Source organism: Natator depressus, chromosome 1, assembly GCF_965152275.1.
Source record: "Natator depressus isolate rNatDep1 chromosome 1, rNatDep2.hap1, whole genome shotgun sequence".
NCBI lineage: Eukaryota > Metazoa > Chordata > Testudines > Cheloniidae > Natator > Natator depressus.
Window position 1 is genome coordinate 193,948,743 of NC_134234.1, and position 24,425 is coordinate 193,973,167.

The window sequence follows — 24,425 nt, forward strand, 5'->3', positions numbered from 1 at the left end:
AGTGAAGGACCCGGTTTTTCACCTTTTGGCAGCTATCACTGAGAACCACCACCAAAAAAAAGGTTGTGGTGTGATGGTGAGCAATGGGACACAAGGACATGTTGGGGTGGTATACACATTCTGCATCATGCAATATTGCCAACTGTTATTACTTTAATATTTGGTGCTTTTAAACTCCAGCTTGTGGAATCAAAGAGATTGCATGAAAATTGTAAAAAGAAAAGGAGTACTTGTGGCACCTTAGAGACTAACCAATTTATTTGAGCATAAGGTTTCGTGAGCTACAGCTCACCTCATCGGATGCATACTGTAGAAACTGCAGAAGACATAATATACCCAGAGACCATGGAACAATACCTCCTCCCATCCCACTCTCCTGCTGGTAAATAGAAAATTGTAGCTTCCTTAAAAATAGCCCTTGCAGTTGCAATGGTTCAGCAACCAAAGGACAAATATAAGGAACACAATATGTATGTTTTAAAATCTCATGATTTTAAAGTTCGTTTTTGATTGCTTGGGGCTGGCAACCCTCATTTAAGGTTACCGTGCTATTTGAACATAATGGGGGATGCTTTTATGTGCGAGGTGAGGTTACTGCGCCAAAATATTGCGTTCCTTCGTGATCTCAACCGCTCTGAAAATAACCAAACAAAGCCACAAGGCTAAGTGGAAATGAATTGCGCACAGCCATCACTCCCCTTACAAACGGGAGAGTCGGTGGTGGACTCAGTGAGCCTATAAAGGGCAGTTTAGTATTTTGGCGAAACGAGCTTTGCCCTATTTCTGGCTGCTCCAGTAATTTAAGCCTCCCAGGCTCAGGAGAGGTTTTGCCCTAGTTCAAGATGGCGGCGCTCCGACCTCACTTCGGCGCTTTTTCGCTATGTTCTAAGACAGTAGCAACCAGAACTCAGCGGCGCACTCCTTGCCCTGTTCTAAGATGGCGGCGTCCCAACCTCAGCCCTTTTTGCGCTTTCGTCCGATTCCAAGATGGCGCCCCGCAATACACGTTGCGCGCTCGAGGCACCCCCGCCCCAGCTACCTCCTTGAGCCCCTCCCCTGCGCTCAGGCTTCTGACCTCACTTCCGCTTGTGCAGCAGCCATTTTGTCTTTCCGTTGCTGCTGCCCGAGCTTCTCCCTCCCTCCCGCCGCCGCTGGCTGGGAAACTCCAGTTCCCCCCCCGGGCCTAGCTCCCTCCGGACCCGCTGCCCAGGGGGGCCGCTGCCTTCAGCCTCCCACCTCCTGCCCAACGGTTGGCCAGGTTGCTTCGTAGCGCGTACCCGCGGATCGGCGTCTCTCGCCCCCTCCCCCCCCAGCGGCGCATGCTCTGCCGGGCCCCCGGCCGCGCGGACACCTGGTAGCGCCCCCCCGCTGCCCGAGGGGCTGGGGCGCCCCTCAGTGACTGGCCACGGGACCCCCCAGCTCTCGGGGAGACGCCCCAGGGCCCTCCCCTACGCTGAGCGCCGGAGACCCCCACAGCTCCCTAGGGGCTGGGTGCGGAGGCGGGGGCCCAGCTGCCCCTACCCGAGGTGCGCGGCTGAGGCGCCCCGCGGAGGAAAGCGGGGGCCTGGCTCGGCAGGGGCCCCGTCGCCCCCGGCACCTGCAGAGCCGGTCCCGCCCAGCCCGGCGGCGCCATGTCCAGCGAGGAGAGCTACCTGGCCATCCTGCGCTACCTGACCAACGAGCGGGAGCCCTACGCGCCCGGCACTGAGGGTAACGCCAAGCGCAAGATCCGCAAGGCGGCCGCCTGCTACGTGGTGCGCGACGGGACCCTCTACTACCAGCGGCGGCAGCGGGACCAGCAGCGCTTCGCCGAGCTGGAGGTGGTGCTGCAGGCCGAGCGCCGCGCCCGCCTCATCCGCGCCGCCCACCTCGGCCCGGACGGCGCCCACCGCACCCGCCTGCAGACCTGGCAGGGGCTCTCGCAGCGATACTGGTGGAGAGGTGAGGCGGGGCCCGTGGCCGCGCGCCCCGGCCGGGAGGGGCCGCCCCGGGGACAGCGGCGTGGCTCAGCCCCGCCGCAGCCGGAGGTGGGGAGCGGGGTCGCGTGGTGGGAGGCGCCCGGCCGGGGCCGATCTCTCGCGCGCTGAGCCCGCTCGGGGATAATGGGCAGGGGAGAAGGGCACCTGGAGACCGTCCTGCGCGGCTCTCTCGCTGCCGCCCCACGTGCAGCCCGCCCAGTGGGGTAGGTGGGGCGCGATATGCAGCTGCCTGCGGGAGCCAGCCCGCGTGTCTGGGCGGAGCTCCGCTGGGGAGCCCGCCAATCCCTGGAGGGTGTGTGCGAACCCCAGTGGTGCTCCCCAGCCCAAGTAGCTGAGCGTCCTGGTGAGCTGTGTGCCACAGAGCCTGGGGCATCTGTCAGGCAGGGGCCAGGAATTGGCTACACCGTTACCAGCATGCTAACTACATTAGAAGCAGGATGCTTGTCAAACAGTCAGTGGGGCCAGTGGATGATTGAGGTATTAAACAGATTTCAGAGTAGCAGCCGTGTTAGTCTGTATTCGCAGAAAGAAAAGGAGGACTTGTGGCGGCACCTCAGAGACTAACCAATTTATTTGAGCATAAGCTTTCGTGAGCTACAGCTCACTTCATCGGATGCTGTAGCTCACAAAAGCTTATGCTCAAATAAATTGGGTAGTCTCTAAGGTGCCACAAGTACTCCTTTTCTTTTTGAGGTATTAAAGGGGGACTCAAGAAAGACAAGGTCATTGTTGAGAAGCAAAACAGATTTTTGCATCGGATTTCACTAAAGAGGATGTGAGGGAGATTCCCATGACTGATTCATTCTTTTTCAGTAACTGATCTGAGGAATTGACCTAGATTGAGGTGTCAATAAAGAAGGTTTTAGAACAAATTGGTAAATAGTAAAAGGTCCCGAACCTGATAGTATTCAACAAGAGTTCCAAAGGAACTCGCATATGAAATTGCCAAACAATTAACTGTGGTATAAAAGCTATTACTTAAATCAACCTCTGCACCTGGTGACCTGAGACTAGCTAATGTAACACCAATTTTTTAAAATGTTCTAGAGGTGATCTTGGCAGTTATAGGCCAGCAAGCTTAACTTCAGGACAGGGCTAATTGGTTGAAACTATAATAAAGAATAGAATTATCAGACACATAGATGAACATGATATGTTGGGGAAGAGTCAAAAAAGTTTTTCTGAAGGGAAATCATGCCTCACCAATCTCTTAGAATTCTTTGAGGGGGTCAGCAAATGTGAACAAGGGGGAATCCACTGGATATAATGTACCTGGGCTTTCTGAAGGCTTTTGACAAAGTCCCTCATCAAAGGCTCTTAAGCAAAGCAGGCAGTGATGAGTAAGAGGGAAGGAAGAGTTACAAAGGGATCTCATAAAACTGGGTGACTGGGCAACAAAACAGCAAATGAAATTCAATATGGATAAATGCAGAGTAATGAACATAGAAAACATAATCCCAACTGTACATACAAAATGATGGAGTCTACATTAGCTGTTACCACTCTAGAAACAGATCTTGGAATAGGCGCGCCGCAGCGGGGCCAAGCCATGTGGTTCCTCCCCTGACCTAGCACCCCGGCAGGAGCGGGGCCAAGCCACTGTCGTCCAAAGTAGTTGTAACCTCTCCCAGTTAGGTGTCATCCACAGATTTTATTGGCATACTCTCCACTCCATTATCCAAAGTCATTAATGAAAACATTGAATAGTACCAGATCCAAGACTGACCATTGTGGAATCCCACTATATATGCCTATCAAGTTTGACAGTGAACCATTGATAAATACTGTTTGAGTACAGTCTTTCAATTAGACCACGTTTCCCTAGTTTGCTTATGAGAGTGTCATATGTGTTTAAAACATTAGTAAAATCAAGATATGTCATGTCTACTGCTTCTCTCCCCTTCTCTTGACCCCCCACCCCCTTTCAATAGGCCAGGGAGGAAAGACCTAGAAAGAAATTAGTTTGGTTGGCATGATTTGTTCTTGACAAATCCATGTTGGCTCTTCCTTATAACCCTATTATCGTCTAGATGCTTACAACATGGTTATTTGATAACTTGTTCCAGTATCTTTCCAGGTATGAAAGTTAGGCTGACTCATCTATAATTCCCCAGGTCCTCTTTGTTCCCCTTTTTAAAGATGGATATTATGTTTGCCTTTGGGACCTCACCCATCCTCCATGAGTTCTTGAAGATAATTGCTAACATTTCCGAGATTGCTTCAACTACTTCCTTAAGTACTCTGGGATGAATTTCATCTAGCCCTTCTGGCTTAAATATATCCAACTTCTCTAAATAGTTTTTAACCTGTTCTTTCCCGATTTTGGCTTACGCCCCTTGTTATTAATATTAATTTTGTTGGATATCTGGTCACCGTTAACTCTTGGTCCATCTATTTTGCTGTGTTTGTACAGTGCCTAGCACGGTGGATTTTGGTCCATGCCTAGGTAGTACTACCATAGAAATAATAATGCTTAGTCATTCCTCGTATCTGTTTATTATGGGACAGCTTTGGATGAAGCATGCTTACAGTTAATTTCCAGTGACTATTGCTAGCTCGGGAGGGGCAGGGCTGGGATGTGCCTGAAATCTGTATTTCCTGGTTCATAGGCTTAAGTGTACATACATTTGACATTCTGGAAGGGTATGAAGGATTGCCCATCAACCTTAACTCTGAGTTACCCAAGTTTTGGGCCTGTCATAAACAGTTGGGTTTTGCATCATGATCTTCTGAAGTCAGCAGGCACAGGTTCTCTTTTTGCACTAGCGGGAGAAATTAATTTGAATTGAAGACTGTGAGTACGTTTACACTACGAGTGCTACAGTGGTACAACTGCACAGTAGATCCACCCCCTCTAAAGGCAGTCGCGAGGTTGACAGAAGAGTCCATCTGTCAACCTAGCTGCATCTCGAGTTGGGGGCTAAGTCAGCCTAACTATGTCGCACAGGGCACAATATTTTTCAGAGCCTTGAGCGATGTATTTAAGTAATGAGAATGCCTTGGGAGCTGCCCTAAGACATTTAAATCTAAGTACTGTTAATTCAGGTGCCTCATCTCAGCTGCAGGTGTTGAAGTATTGGGAATAGTTTACACCCAGATGCCCTAAACTCACATGGAGCCTCATTAATTTCAACAAGTATCCATGTGGACATGGGTCCACATGCATAGAGCCAGTTGCAGGATCAGTGTCATAGGTTGTAAAGCTAGGTTCCTTTGGAATTAAATGCTACATAAATGTAAGATTGGAAGAAGCAGTCATGCACAAGTCCTTCTGGAATGATGTTTGACCTAATAAGTCTAATAATCTTCAGTACTTCCACCATGAACGAACTGTTAATAATCAGTTGATTAAATGGAAAGAACATCCACTCACTCAAGCCCTTAAAAGCAATGAAAATGGCCACTTACACAGTTATCCTCTTTTAACATACCTTGAACCTCATACATCACATTAATCATTTCACTGACCATCTCCATATACCTTCAACATTTTGACAGTTATACAATTCAGACGCTATATTCTTTACCCTCACACTGTAATAAAACCTTAACTTTCACATCAGCAACATACATGTCTGTCAGGCATCTGCATACTTGTGAACTGTCTAATGTGGTATTTTATCATTGGGATGTATGAGGAACAGTGAGTTGCAGACAGGTGAAAGTATAATTCAGGAATCTTTGAATGCTCTTGTGCTGTTCTAACCAATGGGCAGACTTTCTTTAAATTAATCTGACATAAACGCAACAAAAGCTAGGGTTCTGAAGAAGTGTCTAAGACTGTTCTTGTCCCAGTGAAAACTATGTGAAGTAGGGAGTAAACTTCTTTCCATATGGTTTGTGATATTTTATTAGAGTTGGCTGAAATTTTGCAAATTCAGTTTTGATGTAAAATGGCAACCAAAAAAACTGACAACATTTTCAAGAATTCCCATCCCCACCTCTTTCCATTTTTAGGCCAGCTCTAGATATTTTCCCTTTAAATGACAACATTTTCAAGAATTCCCATCCCCACCTCTTTCCATTTTTAGGCCAGCTCTAGATATTTTCCCTTTAAATGACTTCTACATTACAAAGATAATTTTTTTTTTAAATTTTTGGGCTATTTCTGGCTTTACAAACTGGGTTGAGCTAGCCTGGTAGTGTGGCAACAGAATGTAGCATTGGTGGAGATAATGGTTTAATAATGCCTTGGTGATTGATTCATCTTCCTGGTTTAATGGAATTTGGCTGTGTGAAAAGAGGGGATTCAGTACTGGTGATGAGGTATGTTTATAAGTTATAAATAATGCAGGCAATCCTGGAGGATTGTACATCTCCATTTCCTGTTGTACATCTCCATTTCCTGATAACAGCTGGGATACAATAATGGTAGTCATGTATATTCAGTTAGAAAGGGAAAACTTAGGCAAACGGGAGCCAGAGAATGAAAGTGTAGAAAAACAATTGGACCTGTTTTTCCCAATAAATACACAATAGTATGGATGTAATACATCAGTAAAACGACAGATTGCCCTTTCTCACGTGTGTAGTGTAAAAAGATGACTGACTAATGAAGCTTTCATTAATACTTTTCCTTAGGTATTCTTAAGCAAGTTAAAGATTACATTAAAGAATGTAGTAAGTGCCAGGAAAAGCTAGATCGTTCTAGATCCCTGTCAGATCCTTCTGAAATGCTGGAGGAGCTAGGACTGGACACAAGATCTCATGAAGACAGTAATGAAACAGATGATGAATTAAGTAACACTGCATCAGTCCCAGCTGCATCACCAAAACCTGTGAAAAAGAAACCAATAGCAAAACATGAGCTTGTATTTGTAAGTAGCATTTTATCTACTTGTAAAATTATAAGATGTTAATTTAATCCTCTTAATCAAATTATTATTTATCATAGCTCTTACTAGTGCAATATGATCTGATACTAAATTTCACTGAATGTTCAAGTAGAATAGAGCATATTGCAATGTTTAGAAACTGGATCAAATGAGTGTCCAAATACCTCTTTTTCTGTCGCCCTACTCTTCTTTTTTTTTTTCACAAATGATTGTGTGTGTAGGAATTTAAAAAAAAAAAAGTTCCACAGGTTTTTGATTTCTGTATATTCTTCTTTGTTTCTATCGTTTTGTCTGTTTTCACATTGTGCGAGTATAATTTTAAATAAATGTCGAAAAGGGACAGTGTTAGCAAATTTGAAACAATTAATTAAAAGTCTTGCTTTTTTCAGATGAGCTGATCTTTTTTCAGGGTGAACTCGACTTAATCATGGTTTTCTACATAAAAGTGCATTCTTTTTGGTTGTTATAACCTTAATACATATTCTTCACAACTCAGAGATAGATGTAGGTTTCATTTTTAGAAGGTACACACTATACATTTTTAAACAGTGATTTATTTTGAAAACTTTTCAGATTGCTTTTACAGCTATATCAGAAAATGAATTATTGTTTGGTTATTTCATTTACCAAAGGTAATTGAAGCAGATACTGTATTTATGAAGTCATTGGAAGGTGAACTATCTCCAATTCAACAAGTTAATCATAAATATTTTGAGGATTTTCTTGCCACGCTGTATTAGGAGGAGAATGTCACCAGAAAGACATTTAAATTGTTTTATTTAACTAACACAACAACGTTAAGTATTCAACGTTAAGTATTTAACTAACACAACAACGTTAACATTTTTGCTGTTAACAAGCATGTTATCTCTGGAGGCACAAATCCACAGTTTGAGAACTGCAAAACTAAGCATCTCTGATGGTATCTTCTAGACTGAGTCCCATTGGGTAGATAGAAAGATTAATCTAAATAATCTATATAGAAGCCTGTGGAACCCTATAAGATTGGGTCCCTAATCCATGAACTATTGGAATTCATTTACAAAACTTTTCTTAAACATTACACGAATATATTGTCTCATACTATGCAATTAGAATTTATAATCCCTGTTCCATGATGAGATATCTTTGAGCTATAATGTATCTTAATTAAAACTATCTTTAGATAAGTTTTTTCCTCAAAAAGCATTTTATCAACAAAATCTGATTGACATTTTAAAAAATCAATTTTTTTGATTTTTTTTAAAATAATTCATTTTTATCCACCCTGTCTTTTTTCCAGAAAAGAAGAAATGTCTAGTGCTCAGTATGAATGCTTAAAAAGATAAATGTAAAGCAACTCTTTGTAATGGATTTGTTTATGGCAGGTTGATAGTAAAGGCCTTGTGAAGCAGTCTTCTTCAAAACATTCTCTGTCAGTTTTAAACCAGCTGAACCAACAGAGGCTTTCCAATCAGTTCTGTGATGTTACTCTGTTGATTGAAGGAGAAGAGTACAAAGCACACAAATCTGTCTTGGCAGCCAACAGTGAGTACTTCCGGGAGCTTTTCATCGAAAAGGGAGCTGTCTCCAGTCATGAAGCAGTAGTGGATCTTTCAGGTAAATAGGCTCTAACTTCAAAAGATTTTAAGCAGAAAATGTTAAGTATGGCTTAGTGAATATGGTGTAGTAGCTTCTGAATATGTAAGAAGACTGAGCATTTGAGCTCACTTCTTGATTTAGAAATGATGTGGGTTTTTTGGATTTTATGATAGAAGAAACCATTGTGATCATATAGTCTGACGTTATGCATAACACAGGCCATAGAATATCAGCCAGTAATTCTTGTGTAGGCTTTGAATAACTATTTTTTAATCTGCTTAGTTGTGTTCATTCTTCATATTGGTTTATTGCCTTTAAAAGCAGGCAAATGCTTGAATACGTAAAGGAATGTTTGTTATCTTCTGGAAGAGTTCTTTTGCCTGAGCAAACGCTTTTGGTCAAGTGGCCATGTTATACAACTATAGGCAGCAGAAAACTTGACCCTTCAAGTCTCTTGAAGCCAGGAGAATATTAATAAAGCTTCAAAAACTGTGTTTTCATGACAGAAATTATTGTATATAGCACATGGGTGAATGCTTGGTATGTTGGTCTACTAGTACTGGCCTTTCTTCTTGTTTCTTCTCCAATTCCTATCCTTCTGTAGTTTAGATGGATGAATAAATTGACTTTTAGCATGATAGTCCAGAAGCTGCCCAAAGGTAAGTTACAGTGGTTCTCATAATTGTGGTTGGAAAAATATACATTTTAAAATAAGTTAGTCATTATAAGTCTCTTGAACCCCTATCACTTTCTCTCTCTTTTCTCTCCTCTTTCTTCAATCCTCTACTACATCAATTTTAATCTTACTCCTCCTACACTTTTTCCTTCATGCAAGAAAAGCAAGAAGATACCAATTAATTTAGGGCCAGGATTTCTGTTTCAGAAAGGGTAGCAGTACCAAACTTTATTTAGAAGCAGTTTAAAAAAAACTTCGTTGAGAACTGCCTCAGTTGTATTTAATATTGTGATCCTAGTGTGTTTGAATCTGCAGGCTTCCATGCTGGGAGAACACTTCTGCTCATGAGTGAGATACTAATTGAAACCATATGCAGCTGCTGCATCAGCTAGCTGATAGACATTACTCTAAAGCAGAGACCCGTCCAAATTAAAGGGTGTCCATTATGGATTAGCTTGGAACAATTTGGTGGTCTCTATTTGTTTTCTGTAATCTCACTTCTTGTATTACTCCATACAGGTTTTTGCAAGACAAGTTTCCTTCCTTTACTGGAATTTGCTTATACCTCAGTGTTAACTTTTGACTTCTGTAGCATGGCAGAAGTTGCCATGCTAGCCCGGCATCTTTTCATGTCAGAGGTCTTGGAAATCTGTGAAAATGTGCACAAACAGATGGAAGATAAACAAATCACAGTGTACCAAAAGGGAAATATTCACACTGTAGAGTCTACACAGAGTTTACCGGAGCAGAATGCAGTTGAAACACAGCCTGTGGATAGTGCTGAACAGCCTTTACCTACGGAAGTGGTAAACAGTGAAGTAGCAGCAACTGTGAATGGAGCATCTCCCAGTACTGGACAAGAGGAGGCAATAGCACTGCAGTCTGACCCTCAGACTTCAGAGCCTACAGGGGATACAACTGAGCGTACAGTACAGTCTGTTTATAGTGAAACAACTGGAAATGAAATAAAAATAGAAATGGTACAGAGCATTGCAAATAACATTGTTTCTGTCATGCAGTCTGAGCCTCCAGTGGCAGAGGAGATGGAAACATGCTCTCCGACAGAAGTTGAGGCTGATCAAAATGAGAGCAGCACAGCAAATGCAGAAATCACTTCCGAAGAGTCTTTAGAAGCACTTAAGCAAAAACATGGCAGGCCATGTAATTTGGAGGGCACTCCAGTGTCACAACCTGAGAGCATCGTCTGCAGCCAAGATGATACTTACAAAAGCAAACTTCGTCAGCGTTCTGTTAGTGAGGGTGGATATATCAGATTGCACAGGGGAATTGAGAAAAAGCTGCAGAATAGGAAGACAAACCCCAAATCAGCAATACAGCAGGTATGAGAAATATCTTTTTTCTTAGAACCATACTCTAGTTTTCAGTGGAAGAAAATCTTTTTTTTTTTTTTTTTCCAAAATAATGTAAAAAGACCACTTTCATTTAACTTGTAAGCAACATCTTGGACAGATAAATATTATTTAGTGTTAATATATTAGTGTGGATAAAAATAATTACTAATACATGTGACAGATATTTGTGTGAAAACAACCAATATCCAAATTTCTTGCAGTCTGGTGATCTTAGTCGGCGTTTCACAAATGCGGCCACCAAGGGTTTTTCTTGCCGCCACAACCTCGTGGGCAGTGACTGGGGAGGAGGGGGGCAAAGCATTCACCCCTTCCCTGGGGCCACCAATAGGGGTTGGGTCCTGCCCCCCTTTGGAGCCGCAAACACCAGAGGAGCAGGCAGCCAGTGTGAGTTTTTCCCCCCTTTCCCAGAGGCAATGGGGCTTGGGCTTCTGGCTTTAGCCCTGGGGCTTTGGGCGGCAGGCTCTGGCCATAGGGCTTCGGGTTCCAGCTGCCGGGCTTCAGGCTCTAGCCCCAGGCTCGCCCTCCACCCCCTATCGCCCAGGGCCCCCGGCTGCCTCCCTACACACACCTCCATTCAGAGCTTAATTTTTCCCCCGGCTTGCCAGGGCTGAGTAAGTCTGCTGTGAAAAGTGATATTAACAAACCTACAAATATCAGTTTTCACAGGAGCAGACTTACTAGCTAGCAAGTCTAAAAACAGAAGAAACAACAACAAAAAAGAGAAAAACATTCAAAGCACTTTATTTTGTTTCTATTCTGTTTAGGTCCAGTAAAGAATGGACAATTGTACATTATTTTTATTATTGAGTCTGGAAAAAAAACCCTACATAAATAAATTACAATGATTTGGACATGGATATGTGCATATTTATTTGTTTTTCCTAAAGTTAATTAAGTATTTTAGGAAAAATTGTCAGAGCGGCCACCAGCAAGAGTTGGTGGCCACATTCTAATGCTACCAAAAAATTTCTTGTGAGAACCCCTGTCTTAGATTTACTGTTGCTCCAGCACATAGAAGTATATATCTTATATGCTCAAAATATTCAGCTCATTTTGAGTAATTTTTGGTGCCTTTTTATGCTATAATTGCAGGTGTGTGTGCTCCCTTAAACAGAGAGATTTTTAGATGGGGTGTGTATATGTGGGTGGGGAAAGCCAGCTATTTAAATGCATCTGACCATTTTACCAATGAGTCTCCAAATTTTGGAGGCTTGAAAATAAAGTATATTTTAGGAGAGAAAAGGTCTGAGACTGTTAGTCGCATCACTGTATAGTTCTTAAATGTGGCCCTAAATCAGAGCATTGCCAACCTTGCTATTAAGCTTGCAGATTGGGACAATTCTACTTATAGATTACATAAGAAATTGAGTGAAGAACTTCTAAGGTTGCAAAGTTGAGCGCTCATATTAGGAAATGATAAAATTAAGGTTGTATGGGCAACCTTAATTCAACCCTTTTGTGTGTATGTATTATGATAGAGTCTTCAATTACATAGTCACATGCATTTTTTTTCCACAGGACCCACTGCCTCTCTTAAAGAGCACAGGATGGACGGCTTTTACTGAATTCAATATTTCTTTTAATAAAATTTGCATCCCAAGATCTTATTTACCACGCACCATCTAAATGCTTCATTGGATACAGAATTATTAATTTCCCTTGGGGGTTTTCTATAGAAGCTCTCACTGTAGTATCTAAGTGCTTCACAAACACTAATGAATTTATCTTAACAACATCTCTGTGAAGGGAAGTGGTGGTATTATTCCCACATAACAGTTGGGGAACTAAGACACGGAGGTTAAAGCCTACTCAATCAAAAGTGTCCCCTAATTTTGAATGTCTTGAGACACTTGGGGACTGATTTTTTTTTATTTTATTTTTTTTAAGACTTTTCAATTTTCAAGCATAGTTCCCATTTATTTCACTTGCAACTGTGAATGCTAAGCTCTTTTGAAAATCTGGCCCTGTTTGTGTCAAGTTAAACACCCAGAATATGGGACAGTGAAAACCTGACACATTTGGTTTAAGTGACTTACCTAGCATCACATAGAAACTGGTAGAAGCAGGGATAGATTCCAATTCTCCTAGGCCACATTCAGTTGCCTTAATCATAAGACCATCCTTTCTTCCTTCAGTCCATTGCCACATTCACGATTCAGCCCTTCCAAATTCTGTAACAAATGGGGAGTCATACAGACAACAGTTTTGTTCACTACACAGCTCTTATTCTTTTTCTGAGCAGTCTGTCCTGTGCACTGAATGAGACAAGGGTCTTGGGGAAAAAGTAGTATGTGATCATGTAATTTAATTAAAGACTATCAAAAATGCATATGCACAAGGGGGCCAAATTAAGATTGTATGTGCAACCTTAATTCTGGTATTTCCTAACTCGAGTGGTTTTCATTTGCAGTTTTTTAAACATACTTTTAATATAGACTTTTTTGTACTTGAGTGCCTAAGTGTTTAAGAAGAGCAAACTGGAAAAAAAACAATTCATCAGATGGAACCATAGTCCACCCCCACATGAGTCATCAATAGGATTGAAACCTTAAGATCCACAGCCCAGTCCTCTGCCACTTGAGCTAGTAGAATAACTGTGGTGGTAGCAGTAGGAGGTTGTTATCCTTCTTGTGCAGCAGCTGTACTTTGCTAGAGGGTTTCGCAGATATTTACTGACAGCAGAGGAAATCTGCATTTTGGCAAATCTGCAGCGAAAGTGTTCTTAAAATGAACAACATGTGCGGGGTCATCATCTGAGACTGCTATAGCATGAAATATATGGCAGAATGAGGGTAAAACAGAACAGGAGACACAATTCTTCCCCAAGGAGTTCAGGACCCAAATTTAATTAACACATTATTTTTAAACAACTGTCATCGGCATGGGAAGCTTCCTCTGGAACGGTGGCCAAAGCATGAAGGGACATACGAATGTTTAGCATACCTTGCAACGCTGGCTAGAAGAGCACAATGCGAACACCTATTCTCACTTTCAGGTGACATTGTAAATAAGAAATGGGCAGCATTATCTCCCATAAATATAAACAAACTTGTTTGTCTTAGTGATTGGCTGAACAAGAAGTAGGACTGAGTGGACTTGTAGGCTCTAAAGTTTTACATTATTTTTAAGTTATGTAACACAAAAACCTACATTTGTAAGTTCCACTTTCATGATAAAGAGATCTCGTACAGGTACTGTAGTGCAGTGAATTGAAAAATACCATTTCATTTTTACAGTGCAAATATTTGTAATAAAAATAAAGTGAGCACAGTACACTTTTTATTCTGTGTTGTAATTAAAATCAATATATTTGAAATTGTAGAAAAACTCCAAAATATTTAATAAATTTCAGTTAATATTCTATTGTTTAACAATGCAATTAAAACTGATTAATTGCAATTAATTTTTTTGTTAATCGCGTGAGTTAACTGCCATTCATTGACAGTCCTAGTTTCTCCACCCACCTTGCTCCACTTTACTCTATCCTCACTACTCCAAATACATTTCTCATGGACTACAGACTATCTTTGTACACCTGACCTACTGACCTGTGAACCATCACATAGCAGGCATAGACTCAACTTCTTCTATTCCACGTGACTCTTGCTGTCTGGAGATTATCAGCATATTGCCTTGCCATATTTTTAATTCATTCTGACCCTCTGACAGTCCACCCATACACTATGGTCTAGCAGATTATGCATTTGATTTTTTTTAATTGCCTGTTCTATTATACTAGGCATTCTTATTAAGTATTAAACATATATTTCATATAACTATTTGTGAATCAAGCAATCTGTCCTCACCCAAAAACTAACCAGCTGAAAAACTTATAGAGGGTCTGCCTTTGTCACACTGCTGTTCTCCTTCTCAAAAGCCAGAGGCAATACATAGACTTGAATCACACTTTCTCTTAAAACACAGCCTGTGCTGGAGTTTCATTCCAGAGACTTGTCTACAGAATGTAGTAGCCCCTGTTTAGCAGTTGGTAGCTAGTATTAAGTGTAGCTGCATTGGGCTGACTCCTAAAATATAGACGTGGACATAAAGGGGTTTCCACCATTGAGATAACTGCTAATCTGCTTCAGGCTGAAATTGAACTGGGAGGATTGATGCTCTCAGCCATGGAATGTGCCCCATATTTAGGTAGAGATGTGGATTTGCACAGACAGCAAAGAGTTCAGGAAAAGAAAGCGGAGCTCAGTCTTTCCTGAAACAGTCTCTCAGCTAGTTTACTTGTGATACTTACCTAGACTTTACTACTACTGGGAGAATGAGAGTAAGAATAATTTCAGGAGCTGTCTTGTATTTCTTACTATCTCTCAAACAGAGCTTTTCTTTAAGTGGTTGGTAAAAATAAACTAGCCCAGCTGGTTTAGCTGGCTTTTTTTTTTTTAGAAAAGCAAGCAAAAACACTGAGAAGGGAACTTGAGTGAAGAACATAATTTTGCTGACTCCATCTGAAACAGAGGAGACAGTCACTTGAAGTGGAGGAAGCTGTGTTCTCTGTCACTTGGTTTTCCTAAAACAAAAGATTTCTGATTTGTAATAATCACTTTTTCAAAGCAGGCATATGCACTGAAAACTCAGATATTGAACATTCTATCTAGATGTTACTAAGGTGGCATCCAGTTTATGGTAAAACATTGTTCTTAACATATGGTCTGCAGTATCGTTGTGGGTTCAGTTTGCTTTTAAACAGGTACTAGAAACTTAGAGCAATTTGTTAACACTAAAGTAGTTACTGCCAATGTAATAATATCTAGCTCTTATATAGTAATATTAAAAGTAATGAAGGTTGATGCTTAAAAGCAAGTGTAAGACTGAAAGAACATAGTACTTTTTAATAGAAACTATCATTGTTTTCCAATTAGGTTGCCATGAAGTTAGTGCAAAGAGGGAAGAAGATGAAGCAGCCCAAAAGAGAGATCACAGAGAACAGTGAAGTGGAAGCTCAGATCAAATGCACTGAATGTGGGATGGTTTTTCAGAGGCGTTATTCGCTTATAATGCATACACTGAAACATGAAAGAACTAAAGATTATAAATGCCCGGTAAGTTTGTCTTTGTAAATTTTTCAAAAATTCCTCTGAGTTGGTAATTGCTCTTAATGTTGCTATTAGCACATACATTTATTTTTGTCTTATGGATTTAGAAAAGTCTGGAAGTGAATGTTATTGGGAACTGATCCAATGCAAAGCTGCTTCTGCCAGTAGTTGCCTCTGCACTATTTTAATATTTACAACTAATAAATTAAGAACCTTACCTGAAAGTAAGTTGAGATGTAATGCATATTTATAGTTTTAATAGCTGGATTTATAGAGTAGCTAATCATATTACTGTGATTTTTTGTTTTATTTACAAATGTGAAACTTTCATTCAAAGGTTTCTTAAAATAAGATAATTCAACAGTTTTGAAATAATTTAAGAAAATAATGCACATTATAGCTCCATGTATTTTCTTTCCTAGCTATGTAAAAAAGAGTTCCAGTATGGTGCCTCTCTGCGTGCCCACCTTGTTCGACATACCCGAAAAAATGAAGTGAGCACTGCAACTGCTAGTATAGAAGAGACGGGAGCGTCAGTAGTGAAAGGCAGAACTAAGCGGGAGTTTATATGTGATATATGTGGAAGAACTCTACCCAAGCTCTACGCTCTCAGAATACATATGCTCAAACATACAGGTGTAAAGCCACATGCATGCAAGGTAAAGAAAATACATCCTTTCCTGATGTCTTAGAAATTTGAAATGACTTCTTGATTCACGAGTAACTACTCTGCACCTTACAACCTAGGTGAATCTTAATCACTTCACAGTGCTTGTGTGAAAAATAAGTAATGTAAGAGCTTTGATTTAAATATAATTTGAGATTGAAGAGGAATTAGAGGGAATGTAATTTCCCAAATTGGAATTTGGCTGGAACACTAGAGTTAATGCCCCTTCTCCCAAGACGATGTCTTGGGATTTTTCATTACAAATGGTCAGGATCTCTGTTTTTATGATGTATCCAAAGATGACATCTCCAGCAGCACAATGCCGTGCAACCCCTGGCTTGGAAGTTGGTTCTGTGTTGATTCAAATGGAGGAGCGCCCATCCAGTGATTTACTAGTACTAGTCTTGGGTTTTCCTTTGTTCTCCGTTTGATATGCTAACCCATCCTGACTGTTTAGATGGAACAGCATGTCATGTTACAAACATTTCATATGGTGTGATGGTGGTTTGAATGACAACTACCTCAACGTTCCATACTTATCTGGGAAAGTGGCCTTTGCCCAAATATGCCTATGGCTACCTCTGCAACAAGAAATAAGGCAAAATAACCACAATGTTAAGGACAGAAATTTTTTTTGCAGTTTGTACAGTGGTTTCCTGCTGACACGAAGCCACAAGCATGATCAGCTAGGTTTCCCAAGTAGCGTACTTTTTTTACATTATATTTGAAGAGAAGGTAACATTTATGCTCTGAAAAATCTATGATGAGATGCAATACTGTCTTTGTCTCAATGACTTGTAAATTTTAAGATTTATTTGATCTTGTATACTTTATCCAACTGAGTTTTTTCTTCATAGGTCTGTGGAAAGGCATTTACCTACAAGCATGGATTAAAAATGCACCTGGCTCTCCATGAGACACAGAAGCAGTTCAAATGTGACTTGTGTGAAAAGTCTTTTGTCACAAAACGGAGTCTTCAGGAACATATGAGCATTCACACAGGTAAACAGTGGGCAAGAGTGGGAGTAATGAGAACCATGGTATGTTGATAAGTACTTTGGGGAACATAAAAGTTAATCCATTAACTCTGTTGACTTCTGTAGATAATTGAAGTGTAAATTATTTTCTAGCACTTCACTCTTTACTCATTGTGATTTACACTAGTTTCTCCAATGTTCTGGCAGTGTTTGTCTGCATGTGACTTTATGCTTATGATCTGGGAGTTTCATGCCTTGTCAAAAAAGCCATCTTCATTCCACTGGAGTTCTGAGGCTTTTGCCCCAATTTAAATGTTCTCTCCAGCTTCACTCCACAAGGAGCCACCACGTTGCAATAGCCATCCCCTTAACTAAGGAATAGAGGACTTGTATAAGAACTTGTGAAATTAATGAGTTTACAGATATAAGGAACTGATAGAAAAGCTTGAGGGTGAAAAGAGAATGTGAGATATGACAGTATAATAGTTTAGTGTGAACTTTAGGTATTTTAAGGTAGCTTAATATCTTGAAGTCCTGTGCATTTTTATTTCTTGGAGTGTGATGTATTAAGAATTGGGTACAAAAGATTGTTTTCCTTTACAATGCAGTTTTAAGTTCCAGAAAATAGAAGGGTTTCTATATACCTTCTTACAAATATCCTTTTGGCAGTCTAGTATTCAAGAACAGCCTGATAGGATCTGGGAATTTCCTGTTAAGGTAGCCTCCCATAGATCCAAGGTCTGATTTCTCTTCCCATGCCCCCCATTCATGTATGCTGAACTATTACTAAAGTTGCTGCAGATGCTGTGCTCTGACTGTTTGCAATCTATTTCTTTAGCAGTAAATTGTTTGTTTTTTGTTTTTTTAAGATTGTTCAGAGTTAAGAACAAATTATAATTAAAGGCTATGAGATTTTTGTCTGAACCATTTTAAGTATCTTATGATACAGTAGTTTAAAATTGCGACTCAGCTTCTTCTTCAAATATGTACAGCAATATTATCCAAGATTATACCAGCATGTAAAGAATATTCTTGAAAATCCCAACTAGATTCCAAGTGTATATAATTAAACTTCCCTCTTCCTGTAGTAATAAAGCTCTGAGTACTTCAGATGAATTCTGTAAAAATTATATACTCCCTTTAAAGCACTGCAGAGAGTTGGGGCTCAGATAGGAGACTTAGCCTTTTAAAGTACTTTTTTGTTGTTGTTCTGTTTACAGGAGAATCCAAGTATCTTTGCTCCATTTGTGGGAAGTCTTTTCATAGAGCCTCAGGACTTAGTAAGCACATAAAGAAACACCAGCCAAAGCCTGAAATTCGTGGCTATCAGTGTACTCAGTGAGTATAAATTGACCTTTAAGTCCCTGGATTATTAAAGATAGTTTTACTTGTCTCTCATGCTGCAGTTGGTCACATGGAATTATTTAGAATAAAATATGTTAAGCACTGGGGTGGAAAATGCACTTGTGAAGTTCATATAAGGACAAATGCAAAGTACTCCTCTTAGGAAGGAATAGTCAATTTGCACACATGCAAAATGGGAATTGACTGTCTAGGAAGGAGTACTGCAAAAAGGTGTCTGGGGTCGTCATAGATCACAAGCTAAATATGAGTTGATGCTGCATGTTTGATGTTGCAAAAAAAGCAAACATCATTCTGGGATGTAGTAACAGGAGCATTGTAAGCAAGCCACAAGAAGTAATTCTTCCGCTTTACTCTGCACTGATACAGCCTCTACTGGAGTATTGTGTCCATTTCTGGGAGCCGGGGGCCCACGGCCGGCAGCTGGGGGCCAGGAGCATGAGGTTGGGACCCAAACTGGGGGCAGGGCTGGAGCAGAGGTGAGGGGAGAGCAGGGCTGGGTGGCACTCCTTCCCTGCTCTGCGCTGGGGCTGGCCTGGGCCCTGCTGCGCCCCCCTAGTGGAGTGCCCCTCACAGTTTGGAGACCGCTGACATAAAAATTACAAGGAAGAGAGAGAAAAAATTTTTTGTAACATCTGAGGATAGGACAAGAAGCAATGAGCTAAAATTATAGCAAGGGTAGCTTAGGTTGGACATTAGGAAAAACTTCCTAACTCTCATAGTGGTTAAGCACTGGAATAAATTGTCTAGGGACATTGTGGAATCTCCATTATTGGAGATTTTTAAGAGCAGGTTAGACAAATGCCTGCCAGGGGTCGTCTAGATAATATTTCATCCTGCCACGAGGTCCCTTCCAGTCCTATGATTCTATATATTGGAGATGAAAGGCTTGATTAATATTAACCTTGATCATGCTTGTCCTCACCCCAGATTCTATTTAGATAAGGTTGTTTGGGGTTTGTCTTAGGCAAACCTTTACACATCTGGGGATCGTCTCTGGCATACCCTAGGTGGTTTGCCAGATGAAGAAGGTAGTCTTCTCTGACAACTTTGTCTAAGAGCTTCTCTCTTTTCTATAAAAGCGGCAAAGAGTCTTGTGGCACCTTATAGACTAACAGACATACTGGAGCATAAGCTTTCATGGGTGAATACCCACTTGGTTGGATGCATGTGATGAAGTGGGTATTCATCCACGAAAGCTTATGCTCTAATACGTGTGTTAGTCTATAAGGTGCCACAGGACTCTTAGTCCAGATCTGTAAAAGTGGCAAACACGGCTGCCCTTCTGATCTCTTTTCTATATATTCCCTGTTGTTAAGTGACTTGGATAATGGGGCATTATGTCAGGGAGAGGAGGAGGCTTTCAAACAAGATGCCTGAGAAGCAGAGTTTATTGGTCCACTAGAGAAGAAGCACCTTCTTGATCATGCATATTCCTGTGGTTTGCTAAAGAGGAGCTGGTGAACCGTGGCCTCCCATTGAGCTGTTATGGGGTGGCATGGATGCGGGGAGGCATTAGGAAAATTTGGGTTGAGGGATTGGCAGGGGGAGTGTCTTTGAGAAGCAGAGCTAGCAGTTGTGATGAATGTGCTTGAGCAATGTGAACAGTAAAGCAATTTAATGTCTGCTTTCCTAGTCAATCCTCCATGGTTCCAAAAAAAGAGATGCCAGTTCCTTCATAAGCATGGCTTTTCTAGCTTATAGAACAACACTTTGTGTTCTGTAACTTGTGATGTCCTAACTCTCCATAACTCTCTTTTGTTTTTTGGGTACTGGATAGGAGTTATACAAACCTTTTTTCCCTATAACAGAGAAATTAAAGGAAATCAGCTTTCTATAACAGATAAAGGGAAAATATGCCTGAAGCCCATAAGATACATTCCAGATCTTTAAATTAGCTGCTATTTCTTTTAATCTCCCTTAATGTAGAAGAGGATTACATTGTTAATATAATGGTTGACACTGTAAACCTTGTCTACGTCATGAAGGCTTCCAGTCTTTTAAAATTACCGATATATACTGGGCTTTAGGCAACATGTAAATGATAAAGTACAGTGTTTTTGTGCCATTGAAATCGTGGTCCAGGATCCTCATTTTTGAACAATCCTCCCTCCATAGTTATCTTCATCTCATTGTGATCCTGTCTTATGTGGGAGTCTGAAACCTTTATTGTTACAGATGTGAAAAAAGTTTCTATGAAGCTCGAGATCTCCGCCAGCACATGAACAAGCATCTTGGCGTGAAGCCGTTCCAGTGTGAGTTCTGTGGGAAGTGTTACAGTTGGAAGAAAGATTGGTATTCTCATGTGAAGTCCCATTCTGTCACAGATCCTTATAGGTGAGTGAGGGTCAGTTCACAACTGTTGTAGGCTGAGCACACTAAGGTGTTGCCGACCCACAGCTCTAATTAGACCAATGAGGATCTGCTTTTGAATGACATTGCCAAGAGCTATCCATAGTTAGAGGCATGTAGCTTTCAGCAGCAGATATAAAAGAATAACTTCATATGATGATCTCAATTGAAGAAGAGGATCTTGAATGTTTATGGATCAGTGTCATAACAGAGAAAGCACAAGATGGGGTGCTGGTTGGTGTCTAGTACCGACCACCAGATCACACTGGAGAAAAGGATAACTGGCTTCTTAATATATAGGGGGGGAAAAAGCTGCGTGATCTTGGGGGACTTCAATCTGAGTGACATGCTGGAGCTCCCAGGCTGCCAGTAGTAAAATGTCCTTGGAATTTCTAAAACTGGTAAAGGACAATTTCCCAGCAAATGTTGCTTCCAACATGGGGGAATTCTATATTAGACTCATCTTGACAGATAAAGGTATTGATCACACAACTGAAAATTAGTGGTTGCTGAGTGATACAAGTGATCGTGACTTTATTAAATTTGTTGTGTGCAAACAGGCTGAAGTGCAAGCCAGTAATACATACACACAGACAGACATGCACTTGGTGCTTTAAAAGAGGTAATTTCATAAAGCTGAAAACAATTATGAGTCAAATTAGCTAGGAGAAAGTGTTTTTGCCCCCAAAACAAGAATCCCGGAATTCAGAGAGAGAACTTAGAACTTGGCTTAAAAAAAAACAGTGCGGCTTAGAGGGGAATTGAAAGCAGCTCACGCTCTCGTGCGCTCTCTCTCTTTCTCTCTCTTAGTTGTGGGATTGTTTCTTTTTGGGCAGAATTCCTTTCCCCAGCTGATTTGACTTATTGTTTGTGAAAATGGTATTTTTAAAGCACTGTGTTTGTGTGTTACTGGCTTGGACTTTATTCTGTTTGCATACAACAAATGTAGTCAAGTCATGATCATTTATTTCACTAAACAACCATTAAATTTCAGTTGTGTGATGAATATATATATATGTATATATAAAATATAGGAGAAGGGGGAGGGAGGGCTTGGAAAGATTAAATTTAGTAACACATATCTGGTTTCACTTTCCCTCTAAGACATTTACTGATTTTAAAAAAAAATTAATCCTTCCAAGTATAAATATTAATTAGAAGCTATCAGCTTCCCCTTTTTTTCGTTGGTTTTGTGTGTTGTCTCTCTCTCTCGTTGAATGATTACATTTTTGTCAGTATATGTCAGTAAATGTTGATTTCGCTGTACACACGCAAACTGACAAAAATATTTCTGTTGTTAGTAATCAAAATTTACAGATAGGCAAAGTAAGAAAAATTCTGCTTCAGATCTTACTAGAGTCAAAATTCAGTGATTTAGACTTTTGAATTAAACTTGTTACAAATAGAATAGACTAGAGAATTAATAGTATAAACAGGTGTGAGTTGGAGTTTAAGGATATTTACATTGTCAGCATGACAGGTCAAAATATACAGTTTGTGTTTTAATGGTTAGTAAAGCTTTAATTGTCTGACCACCCTTCAATAATTTCCCACAACTCTGGACATTTAAATAGATAAAAATCTAAAATAATGCTTAAAAATAAACATCAATATCTGTTGAAATTCTGGGGAAAAAAGTCAAATTCTGCAAAGCTGAGTTATATTCATTGCTAGAAATTGTAGAAAATTGATAAGAGAAGCAAAAAGTCACAAGGAAAAATCAATAGCCAGAAAAATTAAAGACAATAAGAAAGAGTTTTTTTAAATATGTGAGGAACAAAAGGAATCCTAACAATAGTATTGGTCTACTGCTAGATAGAAATAGTACAATTGTCAATAATAATGCAGAAAAAGCAGTGTTCAATAAATATCTTCTGTGTTTGGCAAAAGGTCAGATGATTTCATAATCAAAAATTACAGGAGAGTGGTATAATGCCAATCAACATGGATTTATGGGAAAGAGATCCTGTCAAACTAACTTGATCTTTTTCTGATGGGATTAGATTCTAAGGCCAGAAGGGACCAATGTGATAATCTAGTCTGACCTCTTGCATAACACAGGCCATAGAACTACCCCAGAACAATTCATGTTTGAACTAGAGCACGTCTTCTTGAAAAAATCCACTTCTGATTTAGAAATCCAGCACAACCTTTGTCAAATTGTTCCGATTGTTGATTACCCTCACTGTTAAAAATGTGTGCCTTATTTCCAGTGAGAAATTGTCTAGCTTCAGCTTCCAACCACTGGACCTTGTTCTACCTCTCTCTTCTAGATTGAAGAGCTCGTTATCAAAAATTTACTCCCATGTTAAGAACTTGTAGACTGTGTTCATGTCACACCTTAACCTTCACTTTGTTAAGCTAAGTAGAGCAAGCTCCTTGAGTCTGTGGCCTGGTCTACATTTAAAAATTAGATCAACAAAGTTGTGTTGCTCAGGGTTGAAACAATTTGCTCCTTGAGCACAGAAGTTAGGTTGACCCTAATCCTTACTGTCAACCTAGCTATCGCATCTTGGAGAAGTGTATTAACTACATTGATGGAAACGCTTCTACTGTCAGTGTAGAAGTGTCTGCACTACAGCGGCATAGCTGCAACTGTTCTGCTATAGCACTTGTAGTGTAAACGTAGCCTGTCACTATAAGGCATGCTTTCTAATCCTTTAATCATTCTCGTGGCTCTTCCAATCCCTTTCCAATTTATCAACATCTTTCTTGAATTGTGGACAACAGAACTGGAGACAGTATTCCAGCAGCGGTCACACCAGTAACAAATACAGAGGTAAAATAACCTCTTTATTCCTACAAGTTTTGATTTATGAAGATACTAATATTGATGTAATATACTTAAACTTCTGTAAGGAATTTGGCATAGTGTTGCACAATATTTTGATTAAGAAACTAGAACTATACCAAATTAACATGGCACACATTAAATGTGCTAACTGATATGTCTCAAAATGTAATTGTAAATGGGAAATGCTCATCGAGCAGATGTTTGCAAACCACACAGATTGAGAGAGTGGTAAATAATGAAGAGGATGGATCACTGACACAGATGGATCTGGAACTACATGCAGTTCCCTTCAGTATCTTCAGGGAAAACTGAAGGCTGGTAAAGTTCCCCATGGAATGCTTTCAGGAAACAAAATGGGGATACGTCAGAATTACTGGGCATCACTAGCATACACTTCAGGATCCTGAATCCCATCCGTTCATCTGTAAACCTTGTTTAGGTTTTTATAAAAGATGCAGCACATGGTTAGCATTTTAGTTCATGTCCATGAGGCCTTTCCTGTGGGTGGCAAATTAATAATTGTACATGAAGGAGTCATGGTTACGTTCGTTGGTTGAATACGTGCATTTCTTAAAACATTTTTTCCCCTAATGTACAAATAGCACAAACTAGGTCATTAAGGCCAGAAGCAAACTTATTAGTACGGAGAATATAAGCTATACTATGTCAAAACATTTTCTTTGCATTAATAATGTACAAATAAAACTGTTTGATGTAGCCAGTACTTCCAAATTCAAATATCATCTAGAAAATAGCATTGAGAGGATTCTGTAGGCTATCC

The 24,425-nt window shown here is 40.4% G+C and overlaps 1 protein-coding gene across 1 annotated transcript in view; it reads left to right on the forward strand.

Annotated features, from left to right (window-relative positions):
- Positions 1–1,610: 1,610 nt before the first annotated feature.
- ZBTB11 (zinc finger and BTB domain containing 11) overlaps positions 1,611–24,425 on the forward strand; it is a 29,693-nt gene continuing 6,878 nt past the window's right edge. Inside the window, exons 1-9 of the mRNA XM_074973114.1 lie at positions 1,611–1,941; positions 6,561–6,796; positions 8,182–8,413; positions 9,591–10,411; positions 15,319–15,498; positions 15,915–16,151; positions 17,017–17,161; positions 18,357–18,474; positions 20,677–20,835. Of these exons, the coding sequence (XP_074829215.1) occupies positions 1,632–1,941; positions 6,561–6,796; positions 8,182–8,413; positions 9,591–10,411; positions 15,319–15,498; positions 15,915–16,151; positions 17,017–17,161; positions 18,357–18,474; positions 20,677–20,835 (2,438 nt within the window). The 5' untranslated portion in view covers positions 1,611–1,631. The remainder of the gene's footprint in view (positions 1,942–6,560; positions 6,797–8,181; positions 8,414–9,590; positions 10,412–15,318; positions 15,499–15,914; positions 16,152–17,016; positions 17,162–18,356; positions 18,475–20,676; positions 20,836–24,425) is intronic.